At 34.9% G+C, this 20241-nt stretch overlaps 1 protein-coding gene across 1 annotated transcript in view; it reads left to right on the top strand.

Annotated features, from left to right (window-relative positions):
- LOC138699525 (neural cell adhesion molecule 2-like) overlaps positions 1-20241 on the top strand; it is a 1056814-nt gene that overhangs the window by 715436 nt on the left and 321137 nt on the right. Inside the window, exon 6 of the mRNA XM_069825483.1 lies at positions 3877-4027. Within this exon, the coding sequence (XP_069681584.1) occupies positions 3877-4027 (151 nt within the window). The remainder of the gene's footprint in view (positions 1-3876; positions 4028-20241) is intronic.

Genomic DNA, 20241 nt, shown 5'->3' with positions numbered 1-20241 from the left:
TCTTGTTTATTTGAATTGATTAGGATACCGATATTTAAAATCCAAGATTTGGACGGATATATATATATATATATATATATATATATATATATATATATATATATATATATAGTTTTTAATAATTAAGATGTAAGCGGTACATTAGTGGAACTTATGTTTAATATGTAATACGATTGTGTTAGCTATTGGAGCTGATTTTAACATAGAACATGATATGTGTGGCTTAGTGAATAAAGCGTCACCACGTAGAGCTGAATACCCGGGTTCGGATCCCAGTGCCAGAAAGAATTTTTCTCCGTTCTATCGATTCTTCATCAAAATATAAAGTTATATTTAGGGCCAAATTAAGAATTACCTAATTTCTCACGCATTCTATTCTGTAGGTAGATTTGTGTCATTCCGCAACGCTGCATGAGTATTTCTGTTTTTTATTAAGTATCGATACTAACTCTTTGCATACTAACTCCTTGCGTTGTACTAGTGCAGCCGTGGCGAAAATGTCATCGTGCGCCGAGCCACTGTGTAACCTGCAACGTGCATAGCACCTATGGAGGGAGGCGGACACCCGAAGGGGAAGTGAAGCAACTGTCTGACTTATTAACGGATTTTCATTTTCTTTATCTCAAGCACTTAAATATAATTATATACAGTATAAGGTTACAAACTAATGTTTAGCACGTGTAACGAAGAAAGAAATTAACAAAAAAAACATAGGACACAATATCACAACCTAAAATTAACTGTCTTCAGAATGTCTCTGCGACAGAGTTTCAAAATCAGGAATTGTCACTTACTGCCGGAAAGTAGTTGATCACGAATGTATTTGTCTGTCAGTCGTGATCTAAATTTGGTTTTTACTATTTTATTGTTGAAAATAATTTTTCACAAACTTAAGTTGTAGCGAACATGGCTTCAATAGAGCAAGCGAAAGAACGAAGCTTGGGATATTTATTTTTTGGCAAAGATTTGAAAAGTTCAACATTTGTCAAGTCCTTACATCTAGCTTTCGTTTAACATCACATTGTAAATCTATGAGTTTAAATTGAAGATCTAACGGCATCATTCGTACATCTGCTGAAAGAGGATCGACGTACTTCACCTTTTAATGTTTCATGTCATGTAGTATAATGCCGTTTTATGTTATACAACCGTTTTCCTCGTAATACTTGTGAACAAACCATGCATTTAATATTCTCATGATATTGGCAACAAAAAATGCGTCCTCCCATCCTCCTTGAAACTTTCGTTTTTGTAGAGGTACATTGGTTTCGAGAGAGACATTGGACGATAAGCCACTCGCAGGTCAGAGACAAATAAGCAAATGGAACGGAGTTTGATTCCAGTGAGTGAGAGGGTGGGGGTTGGGGAAGGCAGGAAGTAAGAGAAATACACAGCTATCATTGCGAGCCACAATGTGCTCGTGAGTCACATTTTCGACACGGCTGAATAGTGTATTTTTTAAACTCATCTGTATACATTTCAACTAAACTGTGACTATAAGTAAGACATTTGTAATACTATTAAAATTGTTTTGACATGTTCCATATTCTAGTTGTTAAGCTATGTGTGAATACAATGGAATGTAAATAAAATACAGTACAATGATGATCAAGTTGACCACCTCCTGTGTTGTTGATGATCAAGTACTCATATCTCAGAAGATATTAATTTTGGGACTCATATTTATTTGACTTTGTTTTCTTGTTTTTATGAATACTATAGGAGTAAGCCTACAACATATAAAAATAATTATATCGGGCACCTACCTTAAAATATACGCATAAGATCAAATATAGAGTTGAGAATGTGTTTTTACATACAAGCATTTGTATCTGTTTCACTGACCCTGGTACTATATACAATATTATTCAATATGTCTTCACATCTCCAAAATAATGTTGCAATAATCGAGATTGCATTTAAAACAGATGAGGCAAAACACGCAATCCTTCTGCGAGCATACAGCAAAATTCTACCTATTACTTTCTCTGTCAGTTTGGACATAATATTTAATTCTGCTTAGTGAGTTTTATTTTAAACTAAAACTAGTTTATTAGTAATACAAGGGTTAGAAGATTAGAATTACAATGATTTCCTTTTTGTAATACCAGTTTCGATTCTGGCTAAAAGCTTGGAATTTATCTGAAATCGTAATAGTACATTATGCAACGAGCCTATAATGGTAGTAATTAAGACGCGAGTATGTTCATGAAACGAGCGCTTGCGCTTCTTTCATAATTTTCATACGAGCGCCTTAATTACAATTATAGGCAAGTTTCATATGACTTTTTGTGCTCGACCATATTTCTAACTTGAAATTATTCATAAGTATTCATGTTATTCTTATCTGACTGGGGAGCGGAACTGATCTTATGCAATATCTCGTAAATTGTGAGTGTGCGCAGACGCGAAAGTATTGATTTTTTCCGAGAAAGAAATGTAATTGACCTTGATATAATCTAGAGAGTAAAATAAACATTAATCTTGATATAACCTTGAAATTGATTTAGTTATTGAAAAACGAGATGACAAATTGAATTTATTTGAATATTATTTACAATTAACGCTAATTATTAGAGTAACAGAACAAAACCTTCTGCGACAGTATTCGATTTCCAGCCTCAGTGACGTTTCGCTAGTTGTTTTGCATATCCGAGAATAATCGATACTTGCGCTTTCATATTGCTACAATGGTGTTTTCTCATTGGTGGAACACCTGAACTTTAATGAATAGGTGTACTTTAATGAAGTCTATTAAAGGGCTGTTACCAGGTGTATACTTACTACATTTCGGCATGGTCGAGCATAAAATTCATTTTAAGATGTTAGGTACAGCTTACAGCAGTAAAACGTTTGAAATATTCAACATTTTTTCCCTCAATTGCTGTACCTTGTACAATAATGGTGTAAAACACTGTCCTCCTGCTATTGAAAAAAAAAAATATATATATATATATATTTTTACGATTAATTCCCCCTCCCCCAGTTCACTATGCAGTGATAAAGCGTTTCCCATATAGCTCAAAAACTATCCAACATTTTGTGATGAAATTTTTTCTATATATTTATGCCTGTCATATCTACAATATGATGCATGATCACTTCTCTATCTTTGATAGATTGTCTGATAAAAAATAAATTCATTTAAAAAAAATGGTGAAATATCAGTATTTTCTTCTAACATAAAATAAAAAAAAATATTTATTAAGTAATGTAGTTGAATGAGCATGATATTGTAAAGATGAGTTTCAGGAATTAAGTAAAAGAGAGAGAACATGAAAAAGTTACAAGTTTATAAGGTATGACGGAAACGCTTCATCACTGCACAATAAACTGCCACCACTTTGAATTTTGAAAAAATATATATAAATATATTTTTTTTAAATTGTGAAAAAATATTTTTTTTCATATAGCAGAAGGACAGTGTTCTACACGTACCAATTTTCATCATTGTACAAGATACAGTAATGGAGAAAAAATGTTGAATATTTCAAAAAATTTTACTGCTATAAGCTGTACCTAACCACTTAATGGGTATGCAATTTTATTTCAGCTTGAATTTCAGTGCTTTTTTGTTTTACCTTAATTCCCTTAAGCATTTTATTTTAATACACTGACAATGAGAATGATTGCCACATGTTTGTCTGTTGTGTACTGTTGCTACAGGCAGATTGCAATGCACGATGGATGTGATTGTTTTCGCCGTAGTATAAATATTGAATTGAACGTTAAGACGGATGAAATAAAATAAAATAATTGATGATGTGGTCTCTACCAACAAGGGGACAATATCGATTTTTGTCCATTAGATATGATTGATGAAGCGATTAAAAATTTATTTGCGACTCATCACGTCTTTCTGATTTGTCTTCACAGTTGGAGTCGTCAGGGAACGAGACGGTTGTAATGAGCACCGTCACCTTCCCCCCGACGCCTGAAGATGACGATCATGTGCTCAAGTGTAAGGGCGAGAACCCCATGATAACTGGATCCGGCCTGGAGGACTCCCTCAACCTCAATGTTGTTTGTAAGTAGTGAAAATTTTATTCGAAAGTTAAGATTTCGTATTGTTATTTGATTTCATAACAAGGGTATGTTCATGGATGGGCAACTCGTGCTCCCAAAGTGCTAAAAAACCTTGAAAGAGAGAATGGCACACGGAGCCAGCCGCAGCAGTTACAAGTTGTTTGTAGTTTCGCAACTGAAGCCACGGTGCGCTCTGGCGGCTCGTGCAGGTGATCGTGATATCTATTCCATGATTTGAATTTCAGAATGACGCATTATACAGTAATTATAGTAACTTTAGACAGACTATACCTGAGCACATAACAAAATTATATTATTTTCTAGCTTTGTAAATTAGTTTAGTACTGGAAACACAAACTGAATACAACCTTTTCAAGATACAACAAATATAGCTGCAACACTTATTTATTATTAAACTATTTGTTAATATTTCTTATTATATGTCTTACTTGAAACGTAAAATGCTAGAATTTACAAGTCTTTAGCCTATACATTAAAGAGTATTCCTCTGTTCTCAGAAAGGTAATAGTCTGTATTCGCAAACAATAACAAATTCAAGGAAGTATTTTTTACATGTCACGGCAGATGAAATAAGCTTGCTTCTGAGTTCTTTCTTTACTTTGAGAGCTTTTACACTTCTTTCTTGTATTAAACTCTGCCTCAAGCACATACAGTATATATGGAAGCAAAGAGTAGGCCTATATTTGGAAATTCTGACTTAGACAACATTACGAACAGTTCGATTCCTGATTTTGCTGGAATCTGAGTGGCGTGATGTTCTGTAGATTTATTAATTCAAGCTATAAATTTTCAGGATTTTCTATCGGCGTAAGCCAAAAAGATTTCAGAAAAATTTCGATTCCTTGTCAATTGTCACTGTTTCTCCAAACTTAGCAATGAATTCTGCTGTAGGTCTTGAAGTAGGGTCTTATATTTGATAAGAAGATTCTCTTATCACTCTTCAAGATAGTTTATAGTCGAAGAAAGTGAAGTTGTCTATGTTCTACATGATACTACCACATTTCAAATTTATCCAGAAATGTTCTTAGCTAGTCGATTATATGCCGTGCAATTCTGTAACTCGCACGCACAACTTGCTAATGATATTTGATATCAGTCTCACCTTGTTGATATCTCATTTTTACCTCTAGCTGTTCTAAAGCAGATGCAGATAGTATTTCTTTACAAAAACCTTCACTGTTTATTCGTAACATAAAATGTCATGCGTAAGAAAGTGAAATAGAATACAAGCTTTACCTCTCTTCTTAATAAAAAAAATTTTCTTTTTACTCGTAACTAAAGGGAAATGATCTGGGAATTATATTGTTTTTCACTTAAAACGAGCCGCCACTTACTGCAGACGCGATCGAACTTGTGTCTTGAAAGAACCGCACACAGACAGTACAGTTAGTACAGAGTCCGTTCTACCTGCACTGAGATTGTGTTGACACCTTGAGAGCACGAGTTGCCCACCCAAGGGTATGTTATTACAGGTTTATGCCCGGTTTCTGGAAAGACAGTTACCTGCACATACAGAGTTATCTACGATTTAACGTGCTGATATGTTTTAAATGAATTTCCGAAACAACAGTTATCGTCATCTTTACAGTTACCTGTGCTTCAACTGGTAACTGTGCTCGGCCTGTAGTTATCTGGCTGTTAGTATCATTCGAACAAATACCGACATGCTGCGCTACTGCATTACTGTTTTTTTAAATTGGGTTATTTTACGATGCTGTATCAACATCTAGGTTATTTAACTTCTGAATGAAATGAAGGTGATAATGCCGGTGAAATGAGTCCGGGGTCCAGCACCGAAAGTTACCCAGCATTTGCTCATATTGGGTTGAGGGAAAACCCCGGAAAAAACCTCAAACAGATAACTTGCCCCGACCGGGGGCAAACAGTAACTGATATTAAATAATAATATAGATCACAATAAATTAAGTTATCGGTATACGTAGCTTAAAAAATTGGCGTTTTATTTACGTAACTTAAGGTAAATATTCTACTATCTATAACATACCAGGGTGGAGTAGCGGTTAGCGCGTCTGGCCGCGAAACCAGGTGGCCCGGGTTCGATTCCCGGTCGAGGCAAGTTATCTGGTTGCGATTTTTTCGGGGTTTTCCCTCAACCCAATATGAGCAAATTCTGGATAAATTTCGGTGCTGGACCCCGGACTCATTTCACCGGCATTATCACCTTCGTCTCATTCAGACGCTAAATAACCTAAGATGTTGATAAAGCGTCGTAAAATAACCTACTAAAATAAAAAAAACCATACCAGGATAATTGTGTTTGTAAAGACAATTTCGAATATCTCAAGATTAATTTTTCTCATAAACTTGAGATTCTATGTCGTCAGTCAAGGAATATTTTATCCTTGAGTTCTCTACCAGAGGACCAGATATTTGGAATAATTTTTTGTTTTATGATTATTATTAATTTTTACAATTTTGGCAGAAGTAATTTATAGAATTAAATAATATAAATATAATAGACAAGAATAAAAATAGTATTAATCATCTTAAAGGTATTATTTGTGGAATAGAAAATTATTCTAACGAATACTTTTATCTTGACAAGATAAGATTTTAAATGTCGAACAGACCTAAACAAATTGAAATTCTACACCCAAATTAAATCTTAATCCAATGCCAGTGATATTTTGGGTTCCGAAAAGTCCATTTGTACACTTAAATGAAAGCATTCATATGGACGAATGTAAATTATTTTTACATGCCTATCAATATGGCTGCCAGAGTCACCACATTTGACTATGGTTGCAGTGTTGTAGCGGAAGTTCATCTAGCCCTCACTCCAGTAGTATTATTTTCTCGATGATCACGCCAGATACCAACAATTATTGCTATTTTAGTCATATTATCATAGCGATGAAAGTATACATGTACAGCATAGTTTATCATACGGTTCTTTAGATAAAAAGTTTTGCACCTACTAGTACAGAGCTCACACTGTGTACTTATCAACCATATTACTACTGAAAACTTCTGCAAACAAAAGTAATAATAAGTAACTAAAAAAATCACTAAGAAGAGGTTTACATTACATGAAGATTCTTTTCATCAATGGAGCAAATTGAAAAGTAAAGGTTTGGGAGTTGTTTTCTATTCTCACTGGAAGAAAGGTAATTCGTGGATCTCAACCAAAAAGGGACTTTCTAGCAGTCAGTGGACGCAAGCCATTAAGATGAACTGTAATACAATACCTGTACGTACTCTCCCTGGCAGAACTCTTGACTCAACCCGTTGCAGAAGATGCGACGAGCAAGAAACGCTTCCTCACGTCTTGGGTTTCTGCCATCATGGAGAATTGCTCCGAATCAACAGACATAATACGGTTCGTTCTCTCATCGCAACTTCAATCCGTCAGAATGCTTCCTATGAGGTTTATGAGGAGGTTGGTTGCATCTCTTCTGATAGCTCTACTAGACGTGCTGATATCATCATAATTGATCGGCAGAAGGATAAGGGTGTCATTCTTGATCCCACAATCCGTTTCGAGATGCATGAGCAACAGCCACAAGAGGTGTGTCGTGAAAAACAAGTCATATATGAGCCTTGTTGTCAGCTCTTGGAGCACAATGCCACATCACACATTGGACAGTTTTGGACTCACGAGAAACTTTAAATCAACTTAAAACAATTAAAAATTTTTGATGCAACGATTGATTCCATAGGATCTCATGTGTTAAAATCATCCTTAGCTAGTTATAATTAGTAATCATTTGTACCCAGCAAACTTTTATTGTAAATTATTTCCTATGTTTTCATATCATTTGTCTTAATGTTTTCTTTTCCTTTCAAATTGTCACACATTTGATTTTAATGATTATTCTTTTTGAATTGATTAGTAGGCCGATCTATTCGAACCCTTATTTAGGGCGGCTTTTTTTGTTAAAAAATTGTGTATTGAGACATCTATGGGCGACAAGAAATACTAAACATGAAGGGCCGTATTCATAGATATTTTTAGCGCGGGTTTCCGGTGGATGATCAGCGTGCTTCGTATTCATAAACCAGTGTTAACGATAGGATATGATTTGAATTCTGTACTAGTAACCAGTGGATAGCCGGGGCTAGCTTAGTACGCTCGTAGCGCATGCTGCGAAATATCTATGAATAGCACCCAAAGTTACTTCAGCTGTTAGTTACAAGCGTTGATAAATTTGCATTCAACTCGTGAAAGTTATCAGTGCGTTAAATTTATAATAGCAGTTAAGTAACTAAGAGTTAACTGAGATGTACCAGATACCGGGAATTATTGTTATATATTTTTATCATTCCTTCTATCCTCGTGATGGCGGAATATTTGTCGTGGATATAGCTAAAGTTCCTCAGGATTTTCTTGAGGTTCTTACTGATATTGCAAGTTATCTTGAACCTTCTGAGCGGGGACAGAGGGGCAGAGGGAAGGAAGCGCGTAACGTGGGTGGAGCCAACTGAGTTGTTTGCGCATGCTCCGCAGCATAATCTCTTGTCAAGAAACATAGAGCTATTTCCTTCACTGCGTACCAGTAGTGTTACCATGGAGCAGCAACCACGGGGTAATAATTATGGTGAAATCAGACCACCGCGGAGAAAAAGTAACGCTGTTATCCATAGCCGAGAAAGAGAAATTATCGCAAATATAATAAAATTAAGCATTGCGAGGAGGAAAAATTAAACAAATATTTGCTGGAACCTCATGCTAAGGAATATGAGAGAGAGGCTAAATACTCTGTCAAAAGTATTAGTTCCGTGAAGAGAATTAAAAATAATACTGAATTACAACCGAATGAACCTCACACTACTCCGGGAAAGAATGGTATGTAATGTTTAGAAATTATTGCTATAATAGTTATGTACAATAGTGTGTGTATTGAGAGCGACATAATGAATTACTGTTGCAAGTTATTATTTTCTTATAGTTCTACTAAACATATTATTTCATTACAGAATTAGACTTGTGTAAAATTGAAGTGGACGACTTCGATCAACATGTTATTCGGGATACAATCGAAGAATTCTATCGTGTTCAGAAAGTAGTACCTACGATTAAGAAGATAATCCCGAATGGATGATGCCATTGACGAAATAGTTAATTTTGGAACAAGCGATGATGGCAGCAATGATAGGGATATGGATTGTGTATAATTGTAAATTAATGTAAATTCAAATAATAAGCCTGTAAAATATTGTTATAAGAATATGTACATATCAGCTGTAGGTGTAAGTCATGCAGGCCTATATAATGTATAGAAGTAGCTGTAGTAACTCCTCCATTGCCGGTCCCCAGCCCGGATGAGAGAGGAGTGTACACACGATTATATTTTTAATAATTACTTATTACAGGTTAATTAAAGCTTGCTACGAAACTATGTTCTCCTCTCAAAACCGGAGTATCGAGAGAAGTTGATGTCTGTATTGAACCAAGTTCTTTTACAGTAGAGAGCCGTAAAGTAAAAGAACCAACGTTTTTTGAAAAGAGTCACGTTACACGAGGGAGGGGCATCCTTGCCGTGTCGTTACGTTGATGAGTACACACCGTACCGAGCAGTTCCAAAGACAGACTTAGGGGATGTAATAATAATAATAATAATAATAATAATAATAATAATAATTTATTTTAGCTGGCAGAGTTAAGGCCGTAAGGCCTTCTCTTCCACTCAACCAGCAAAAAGTGTATATACATATGCATGAACTTACAAAGAATTCAACAATTTGATTTAGATGAGAGTTACATGTATACAAGAGTTATTTACGAATTAAACAACAAAATACTATGAACTATTAATTAAACACTGAAATAAACTGTGTAGCAGAATTAAACTAAAATACATAGAATGTTAATATATTTCAAATGCTATTAGATAATAGAAAGAGATTATTATGAGACAATTTTGAAAATGCAGCACAATCAGGATGATGTCTAAAGAAAAAAGCAACAGTGTAGTCAGTAATATTTTAAATCAGTATGATTGGAGTGAAATGCTAATAAGGTTATCTTTTAAGCTGTTCTTAAAGGTGTTTGTTGTCTTGCAGCCCCTAATACTTTGTGACAAGGAATTCCATTGACGCGAGGTGGATATTGTAAAAGATGAGGAATAACAAGATGTTCTATGAAGAGGTATATTTAGCGTGCCACAGATAAGTGATCTGGTATTTACGTCGTGGTTAGAGTATAGATAAGAGAAACGAGACGAAAGGTAATTTGGTGTTGAGGTGTGCAGAATTCGAAAGAGTAAAGACAAAGAGTGTAAAGTTCTGCGTTCTTTAAGTCGGAGCCACGAGAGACTTGCGAAGGACGGTGATATGTGATAATATCGTCGGATGTTGCACACGTATCTGACGCACATATTCTGAGCTCGCTGTAGCTTGACTGACAGTTCAGAACTTACATCACTTAACAAAACTTCACAATAATCGAAGTGCGGCATTACTAGGGTTTGTACTAGGGTAAGTTTTAGTTGCTGGGGCAAGAAGTTTCTCAAGCGACTCAAAGAGTGAAAGGAGGAACAGATTTTTTTTTATCGTTTCTTTAACTTGAAAATTCCAACTTAAATTATTATCAAAAAAGAAGCCAAGATTTTTTACGACAGATGAATAAGGGATTAGCGTCTTGTTAAGGGTAACAACTGAAAGATTACTGTTATTAAGGGAGTTAACTAAACGCTTATGTCCAATAATTATGGTTTGAGTCTTACTTGGATTAAGTGCGAGTCCGAAATTGGCCGCCCACGTGGATGTAAGGTTCAAGATAACTTGCAATGACAGTACTTTTCCTTCCATCATCACACTATTCATTTACGAACTTCTCCCCATCTAGGACTCTGTATACTCAATAAAATATAGCCTTATGTTTAAATATAACCAATAAATAAATTAAGATACAAAGAAAAGAACATGAAAAATTACAATTACAATAATGAGGCACTATGTTATTATTTAGGATTTGAAGGAGATTTTTTATCACAGTTATCACAACATCATCTCTCATCAGAGATGTAGGCACAGCAAAGTTCTGTCGAAATTCTTAGAAATAAAAGTTGGAATAGTCCCTCGAGTACATATGAGCCAGCCGAATACCTATAATGTGGTTAAAGTAATACTCCAGTTTCAAATAGTTTACTGTACACTCATCGATCGACTTCTCAGCATACTGATGACATTCTACTTCAAAACGTATCGTTGGGTCCACAATGATGTCCTGTTTAGTGTCAGCATTGTGCGTTAAAATGCCCGTACGCCTCGTTGACACATTTTCAGCTAGGCAGAAGATTTCTTCTTCTACTACCCAGCACTTATTTCTTAATCCGCCAGCAATTTTGGATTTATAGTTCATCAAGAGAAATCCCTGTTCACATGATCCCAAGACGTGTGCTAAAGTTTCGATCTCTGGGCAGCCAGAAATGATTAGAGAACCTTGGTTATAGGATTAACGTTAAATAATGTAAAACGTTAGATTCTGTATTGAAACAAATTTATTTTCTCAGTAAAATTAAACCTTTAATGAATTATCTTTGATGTATATTATTTACGAGTACTTATATCACACCACTCTGAGAGAGGAACATAGGTTAAGGGTGTTTGAGAATAAGGTGCTTAGGAAAATATTTGGGGCTAAGCGGGATGAAGTTACAGGAGAATGGAGAAAGTTACACAACACAGAACTGCACGCATTGTATTCTTCATCTGACATAATTAGGAACTTGAAATCCAGACGTTTGAGATGGGCAGGGCATGTAGCACGTATGGGCGAATCCAGAAATGCATATAGAGTGTTAGTTGGGAGACCGGAGGGAAAAAGACCTTTAGGGAGGCCGAGACGTAGATGGGAGGATAATATTAAAATGGATTTGAGGGAGGTGGGGTATGATGATAGAGACTGGATTAATCTTGCACAGGATAGGGACCGCTGGCGGGCTTATGTGAGGGCGGCAATGAACCTTCGGGTTCCTTAAAAGCCATTTGTAAGTAAGTAAGTAACTTATATCACACAAATTGTACAGGATTTAAACGATATAAGCTTTCAGAAATATATAGGGTGTACATAATGATCTACTGAAAGAAATATCTAGTAGTTTTAACATTTTTTCTGAGAAAGGTATTCATTTGGGACTAACATCGTATTAGAATTTTTTTCTGTACTATATTCAAGGAAGAAGCGTCAAAGTCTGCACTGTTATATAGGCAATGAAGGAACATTTGAAGGGTTCAGAACCATGGTGGGCCAAGCGCCATTTACTAAAACCGTAGAAAACAAGAGTTAAAATGAAGTTATTACCATAATTCAAGTAATATAAAGTATACACATTAAAACTAAATGATATGTCAATCTTCATTAAACTATGATATTAATTTAACTCTAACCCTTGCTTTCTCCGTTTTTAATAAATGGTGCTTGGCCCACTATGGCTCTGAACCCTTCATTTGTAAGTCATATTTTGCTTCTGAAATTATGACCATATCAACTGCGTTACTTATGTGAAATTTGGTTTTCTTCCATTTCATATGCAAGTTTTATGACAGTTTCTCAATTATTTGATCCATTATAGGATAGGCTTACAGTGTCTTATATCATTGGTTATTTTTCTTTCATCAATTTATTTTTTCTTAACTTTCACTATGGTTTTGCATCTGCCTTTACTGCTATAATTTTATGTTTTTATTATTTAGGTGCTCTTTTCTCTTGCAATATTATCAAATCATCTATCAATTTTAGCTTTTGTAAAACTTCTTGGCTTACATGTTTTAAATAAAACAATAAATGTAATGAAGTACTAAAATTTTGAACGCAATTATTACAAAATTTAACCAATAACAAATAACCATAATTAAATATTTAAATTGAAACTCCATGCTATTCCACCTCCTTGCTGTTAAACATTTTCCCAGGTAGATGGAGTAATAAAAGTTAATATTCTTCTCCTGAAGTTACATTTTTAGAAGAACCCAATCCAATCAAGGAGAGACATTATGAGACAGGAAATGACGTACGATGCGGAGCACGAAAGCTGTGTGTTGTTACTTCCGTTACAATTTTCAAAAGGGTTTTTTCCTTATATAGGAACCTTCCATTTACCAAATTACATGACCTAGAAAAGTCGAGTAAAAAGTTAACTCACGAACTTGTCCGCAGATGGCACCAAGATATTTGTTATAAATTACATCTCGTAGATGACTTTCAGTAGCTAAAGGTATACGCATCGAAAAAGAAATAGCTTCATTCAAAGCTTCATAGTTTGAAAATCCAATCTCTAATTGCTACTTCCAATATATTATATAGTACAGATCATGAGTTTCATTTGAAATGTAGTATATACTTATTTTAATTTCAGGTTTTATTTGGAGATTATGTAGTATCGACAATTAACATTATGCAAACGAAATACATAGGATGAACCGTAAGTTTTGTCATTAATTTCAGAAGGTTATTCTTTGAGATATTTTAAACAAAAAGGTTGGATACAATTTTGCTCGTTTCTCTACGATATTTTAGTTACATACTGTAGTCAACGATAATCCACTAAGTTGCTGTGTCTTTGTGCTTTAAGTTACACATATAATATAATTATAAGGTTATGAAGAATTTAGGAGTTGCTAGCAGCTTAGCTACGGGTTGCTCAACAGCCCCTAGAATCCCCTGCTTACGGCCCTGTCTTGTACATCTTGATGATCACGTTTTTTTTTTTAAAGAGATAATGCATTAAATCCGAAATCAGTCGTACCTAGAACTTAATAGAGTAAACCTTCAGATAGATCTCGCCTTAAGAAATTCAATAATGCTATAATTTCAAAATTGACAAATTTTACCTTATCGTAAGTTATCACTAGGGACCGGATTTTTATGCAATTACATATTATATTCCTTTCAACCTAACTGTATATAAATAAAAAATCTTTGCGAATATTGTAATTACAATTAATATATTAAAATTTGATACTACATATCTTTACATATTTACCCCACATTACTTGTTATGGCTTGGTATTACATAACTCTACATATTTAGGGGTTTTATTCATTTTTTCTTTTCTAAAATAAAAAAAAAAATTCTGCTGGGGAAGTTTACAATTTGAAATACACAGATTTAAAAAACCTTTTTACCTACTTAAGAGAGGATATATTTCGGGACGAAACATAGCGTCCTTAGTTCCAGAAAGTAATACAGGCACTCAACCCATACCGCCCACTGTAAATATGAGTGAACAAAAGGCAAACTTTCTCATACAACTACCTTGTATTGTAAAAATCACTCAGAAAGTAGCGTTGCCTTCATGCAGTGGAGTGGGACGAGGACGACATGATTTGTCTCGAATTATAATTGTTCCGCATACGTCTTAAAAAGCCGTTCCCATGCAAATTGCAACCTTACCCACCCTCTTCCTAATCCTTCCAGGGAAAACCCGTGTCAAGTCTGGCATGAACCCCAATAAAGTAGCCGACTTTTGAAAAGAAGCTGAAGTAAAGGAACAAACTGAAAAGGAGTTGAAAGATTAAAATAAATAGCTTTTCAGGTTATTGCTTGACCGCCTTACTTTAAATTTAGTAGACCTATACGGAAATGGGATTTTCCGAGCAATTGGAGAGTCTGGTTCTCGGCTGGAATAATCCTACCCTTTTCAATGAGACAGGAATTCCACTTTTGAAATAACAGCTTTTAAATCCCTATAGTTTGAGGTTTTAGTAGGTACTTTGTTTCTTACAGAGAGCAGCTAAAAATTCATGTGTCCCACATCTCCTATTTTTTCTAATCCAGTAAAGCGAAACAGTGCTTGAAGTTCTGTTATGTCATTCATTTCATTCAGTTCTCTTGTTTTAGTACTTCGAGTATAAAGTGGAAGTGAGTTATCTACTGTTTTTAACTAACTAAAATGGCCCCTGTGTCTTCAATCCCTAACGACAAAAATTAAATCATGGATTGCGATGGACGAAGCTTTCACTACAGATGGAAAAATAGTAATGTGTCAAGTGTGCGGTAAACAAGTCGGGTGCTCTATGAAATCACAACTGGAGAGTCTTAATTATCCTATACCTGCCAGATATTTATATTAAATATTTTCATGATTTTATATTTTGTGGTACATATTCAGCATATTTTTCTTACATAAATATGTACATATTTCACACCTTGATATTACATAAAAATCCGGTCCCTTTTTATCACCGAGGTAGAGATATTTAAATACTATAGATGTTCTCTTTTAAAAGTAATTGAAATTAAGAGACTTGATCCGTTTTAACACTAAAATGTATCTACAGATATTTGAAATTAGAAACTAAGTACGACTAAATATTTTACGTATTTCCCAAGAATTTCAGACGAAGACTTCAAATAGGCAACTGCATTCTTTTGGACTATTTCTCGTGCAGAACACAGCTTTGTGAAGGTGAAACAGCTACGATCAATAAAGTTTTAAAAAGACATCCGTTGAAAATAGGAGAATACAAATGGCAAAGCGGTGTATTTGAGCGAGTTTCCCTTTGCATTTAAAGCTCCCTATTTTATCGGATGATGTTTTCCGTTCCACGCAGTAGCACGCACAAATGCAATAATTCCTACCAGCTTGATTTTCTTTTTTTTCCTTTACCTTCTTTTTTCGGATGTTACTGTCGCAAATAATTTTCTTCCGCCGAATATAGAACGAAAAAAAGAGTAGTATAACCTGGAGACAAATTTATCCTCGGGAGTGTTCCGTGTACAATCGACTGCAAAATAAATAAGGACAATCCTTTAGGCTATAATTCAAAATTAAATATATTTTCGAAGTTAGAGCCATTAAATTACGACATAAGCTTCGTATTACTTGAAATGTTGATGAATTTTTCTTTGTTTCTGAGAAAGTATTTGGATGATATAATTAGATTTTGTATATGCGTTTCTTGTCTTACATGTTAATTCGGTTTCTTTACGTGTAGTGTCGGTTACCGAATCTCCATAGGCGGTCTTCATAGCCAAATCGGTTAGAATCTTCTATTTGTATAACAAGATTATTCTTTATTTCTTCCCGGAGCCTATCTATTTAAAACTTTGTTGGGGAAGTTCTATTCGACATGCATGTCTGTACTAGGGTATGTAATTTTCTCTTTGCTTTCGTTGACTTATATTATAAGTGATATCTGTATAAATTTGGACATCTACTCTTTCTTGATATGCCTGGATATGAATCTGGATAAAGTATGGATATTTCTGAACTTATTCCATAGTACAGAAAGACGAATTTTAATTTGAAAGTGTATGCAGAGATCAGTAGCGGCCCACGGTTACAAAGGTTGGCAGTTCTGCATGAAAAAATAGTGTATTTAGCAAACGCATGCTGTTTATGCATCTAAATCGGATGACGCGTGTAATTACAGCCCCTTCTTGAAGTTGACTGTGCACCCGAAATTGTACTTCAACAATCCGTGCGCTACACCTCTCCCACCTGGTACAACTAGTCACGTAGTGGAGATGTGCCTCACATGCTTTTCTAGTTTTTTAAGTCAAATTAACTAAATCCTTCACTCCGGTGTTTGTCCATGTATTTTCTCCTCTAAACAGAATACACGGGTGCGGGAGAAAGCGTTTTCATGAGCGCAGCAAAAAACCAATCGTTTCCATACACATTTCGGTATTAAAATGACTAGTAGGCTACACGATTTCCTCGAATTTTTCCAGAAATTTCAATATTAAAATTTTGTGTAGGACGTCCTAATTTCTTAAGTTAACCTGCAATTTCTCTTTTAATTTCGAAAAGGATTGGTCGATTAGGTTTTCATTTCATTCATTTTTTATACAAAATATTTCCTTAGACGCACTGACTAATTACATCACACCACACACAGTACTATGACACACTGGAACTATAATGATATAGGCTGCAGTAGTCCAGAAGCCTATGTGTTCTAACGCAGGTCAAAAGCAAAGCTCGGAACTTGGGGACTTGTGTGTCGTGTGCATGAGTAAGGTTACAAGTACAACGTACACAAAGCTCACGCTGCAAGTGCTCAGGGACAGTCGTGTGTACTAAGAAAGTGGTCACATCGAATGACAGGAAGTCGGACGAGGAAACTGTGTCGTGCCGAAGCCAATGACTTCAGATCATTAATTAGAGGTAAACGGTCTGTTTGAATATAAGAAAATACGTATTATTCGAATGGGTATTGTATACGTTTGAAAATATATTTCTTAAAATTTAAGTTCAGAATTTCGTGGAGGAATTCTAAGGAGATACATTATTTTCTTCGAATGGAGAGTTTATATTTTGTAACTTCTGTCAAACACAAACTAGAGATTGGAAACGGGCATTCATTGAAATACATTGCAGTCCCTTAAATCGGTGGAAAATTTGTCCATAGCCACGGATCAAGTCGTAGTGGAACCTTCCCTAGTAGTGACATAGAAATTGAAAACTATTTTCGAGACAAATTTAAGATACTTATCTTTCTCAGATACGAGATCAGCTAGCAACTACTGAAAATCGAACAGGAAACAGTGACAGTGAAAACATTCAATACTTTATTTGGGCCTAAGACTTTATAATACAATTACAAACCATTTTCCAAATTTGAAATTTTTTAAAATTGAAGCTTTTAAAAAATAAATTTATAAAATTATCCACGATATAATATAATATTAACAAATGCATTTTTTTACCTTTTATTTCTGTCTACTATATTCTTGTTTTTATTGAATATCACTGGCTTCTGTCGGATTGTCAATTTATATTAAATGTGTATTTTTCTCTCTTTTTCTCTTTCTTCTTTATTCTTGCTCTTGTGTTGTATTTATTGGTTTGAATTAAGTTACTTACTGTATTTAGTAAAGTGTCCTTGTAAATTTTACGTTATATTATTGACTAAGAGCCTGGCTCTTACGGTAGTGGCTAGAAACATTTTTGTTTTATAAATGTAATTTGTATTCAGTAGGTAGCTAGATAAAATAAATAAAATAAAAAAATTAATTTTGCTCCCGTCACTTCATGTGACGTGGAAATAAATTTCTTTCGTTTCAAATCATGTTTAACTAACAGACGAAGAAGGTATGGGTTCGAAAAATATTCGAATGTATGTAGTCATATACTGTAATAAAATGTACAGAGCAGAACTGTAAATTTGATATATTTTGCATGTTTATTTATATATATATATATATATATATATATATATATATATATATATATATAGATATGCTATAAAATTACTTGTTTCAACCTATCATAATATTATCATTATGTTGTTCCAGCCAGGAATCACTTTTATAGCAGACCTTACAGTACCTCTGTGCTGGAAGCGGGAGTTTGTTGACATTGAAGTCCGGTCGCTTAGCCACGTTCAAAGACACAAGTCCCCAAGTTGCGAGCTTTGGTCATAAGGAGATGAGGGTGTTGGCGGTTCTTTTTTTGTATGTTCGGAGAGAACTGCTTCGGTTGCAGCTCTATGGGACGGTGAAGAAAACCAGTTTTCTGCTGCCGACTACCATACGTTGAGCTCCAGGATATGCCGATCACAGATCCGAAAAGTACACTACAGCTAAAATTCTCGAGCAGTTCAAGGCTCCTACAGACAGTAAAATCTCGAATCGAAGGAGAATGAATTTGAAAAATGAATGAAACAATCAACTAGATTACATAAAATCACGTTTTATATTTTTAATTTTTTTCAGGTCCATTTAAATGGCGGTTCTGCAGCTCTGCAGTTCTTATTGTAGAGCCGCCCATGGTAGAGATATAACTGAAGTTTTGAAACTTCTTGCTTATTCTATCATCAGGTTAAAATTTCCTCAGATCTGAGAGTTCGGCTATTCTGTTGCTTCTATTATGCCTAACTTGCCCAAAATCTGTGAGCAAAGCATTCCAATCTATGACATGGCATTCATTGTGAAACTTATGAATATAATTACTTCAAACATTAGTAGTATTTGAATGACTCAAATTCATTGCAACTGGTGCATGATTAAAAATTATTAGCTCTTTTATTTCATTTAGTGACAAATAAGCAGATATAAGCATAAAATGATAAAAATTAAAAGCAAATCATTTCAGCAGTATAATTAAAACATTTCCTTTGTGTTCAATATAGTTACGTCATAGAGACTATCATAATTATGGAGGCTTCGCTTTTTTGTCACGCTGAATTTATCGAGGAATATAGCCTTGTACGGAGGGAGTTCAAATGTCTAGCGCTGACTGCAGAAATGGCGGCACAGTAGGTCTACGGTGAATGTAAAATTATAATGGAGCATATCATGACAACGCTGCAACATAACTTTAACGGTTTACACTATCGAAACGTTTTGAACAAATATGTTTGCCACGCCACTGAGTACAATTCAATTTCAAAATTAATAATCTGTAAAGTGGTAATAAATATACAACAGAAATTTTCATACACATATAAAACAATAATTTACATCTATTTATTGAAATAATTACTATTACAACCTAACAAAAAATATACATTCTAAGAATATGTTAACATTCCTTCCACAAAAATTATAATTTCCAAATTCCGAAATAAACAACTGCAGTGTAGATATTGTTGGCTGCATTTCTATTCTGGTCACATCCTCTATGATTGAACTGGACCACAATGAACTCATCGGTATACAAACATACGTAATAACGTGCACTCCTATATAACACAAGTCAGAACTCATAGAGGCCTTGTATCCTACTTGTGCCTTTGACTGACGTCATTAATATACCAGGAGAAACTACTCCATTCAATATACTGGGTGTTCAGTTCAAAGTGTGTCATGGCTCGCTGTATGCCGTCATGTGGCTAACCGATGAGCCTAGAGAATTCAATATTCCTACACTTCCGCAAAGGTGTGTTACCTAGGAGGCAGAGAAGTTGCCTAGCAAGTACGGCGTTCATTCAGAAGAGTACGTACCGATGCGTACGATAACGCCAGTAGTGGCAGGAATGTGAACTGTTTGGAAATACGTACTGTCGGGATATGGGGAGAGGGTTAAGACGATTACTTACGTATTTGTTGACATTAACTTCGACGGTCAACATGGACACGGAGTATTTGATTTGTGTTGTGGAATGTTACCGTACGCAACCGATGATAACAAATACCCTGCGTACGACTTGCCGGCTCAAAACACAGTTAGAAAGAGGTTATGGTAGCACACAGACAGTACAGACCGCCATCTGTTGCTACGACGTTCAAGTTATACCGTACACGTTCTCAAGTTCAGATTGAAGAACGCCTTAAATAATAG

Source organism: Periplaneta americana, chromosome 5 (genome assembly GCF_040183065.1).
Source record: "Periplaneta americana isolate PAMFEO1 chromosome 5, P.americana_PAMFEO1_priV1, whole genome shotgun sequence".
In the NCBI taxonomy this organism is placed as follows: domain Eukaryota; kingdom Metazoa; phylum Arthropoda; class Insecta; order Blattodea; family Blattidae; genus Periplaneta; species Periplaneta americana.
This window is presented reverse-complemented; position numbering and strand designations above follow the sequence as displayed.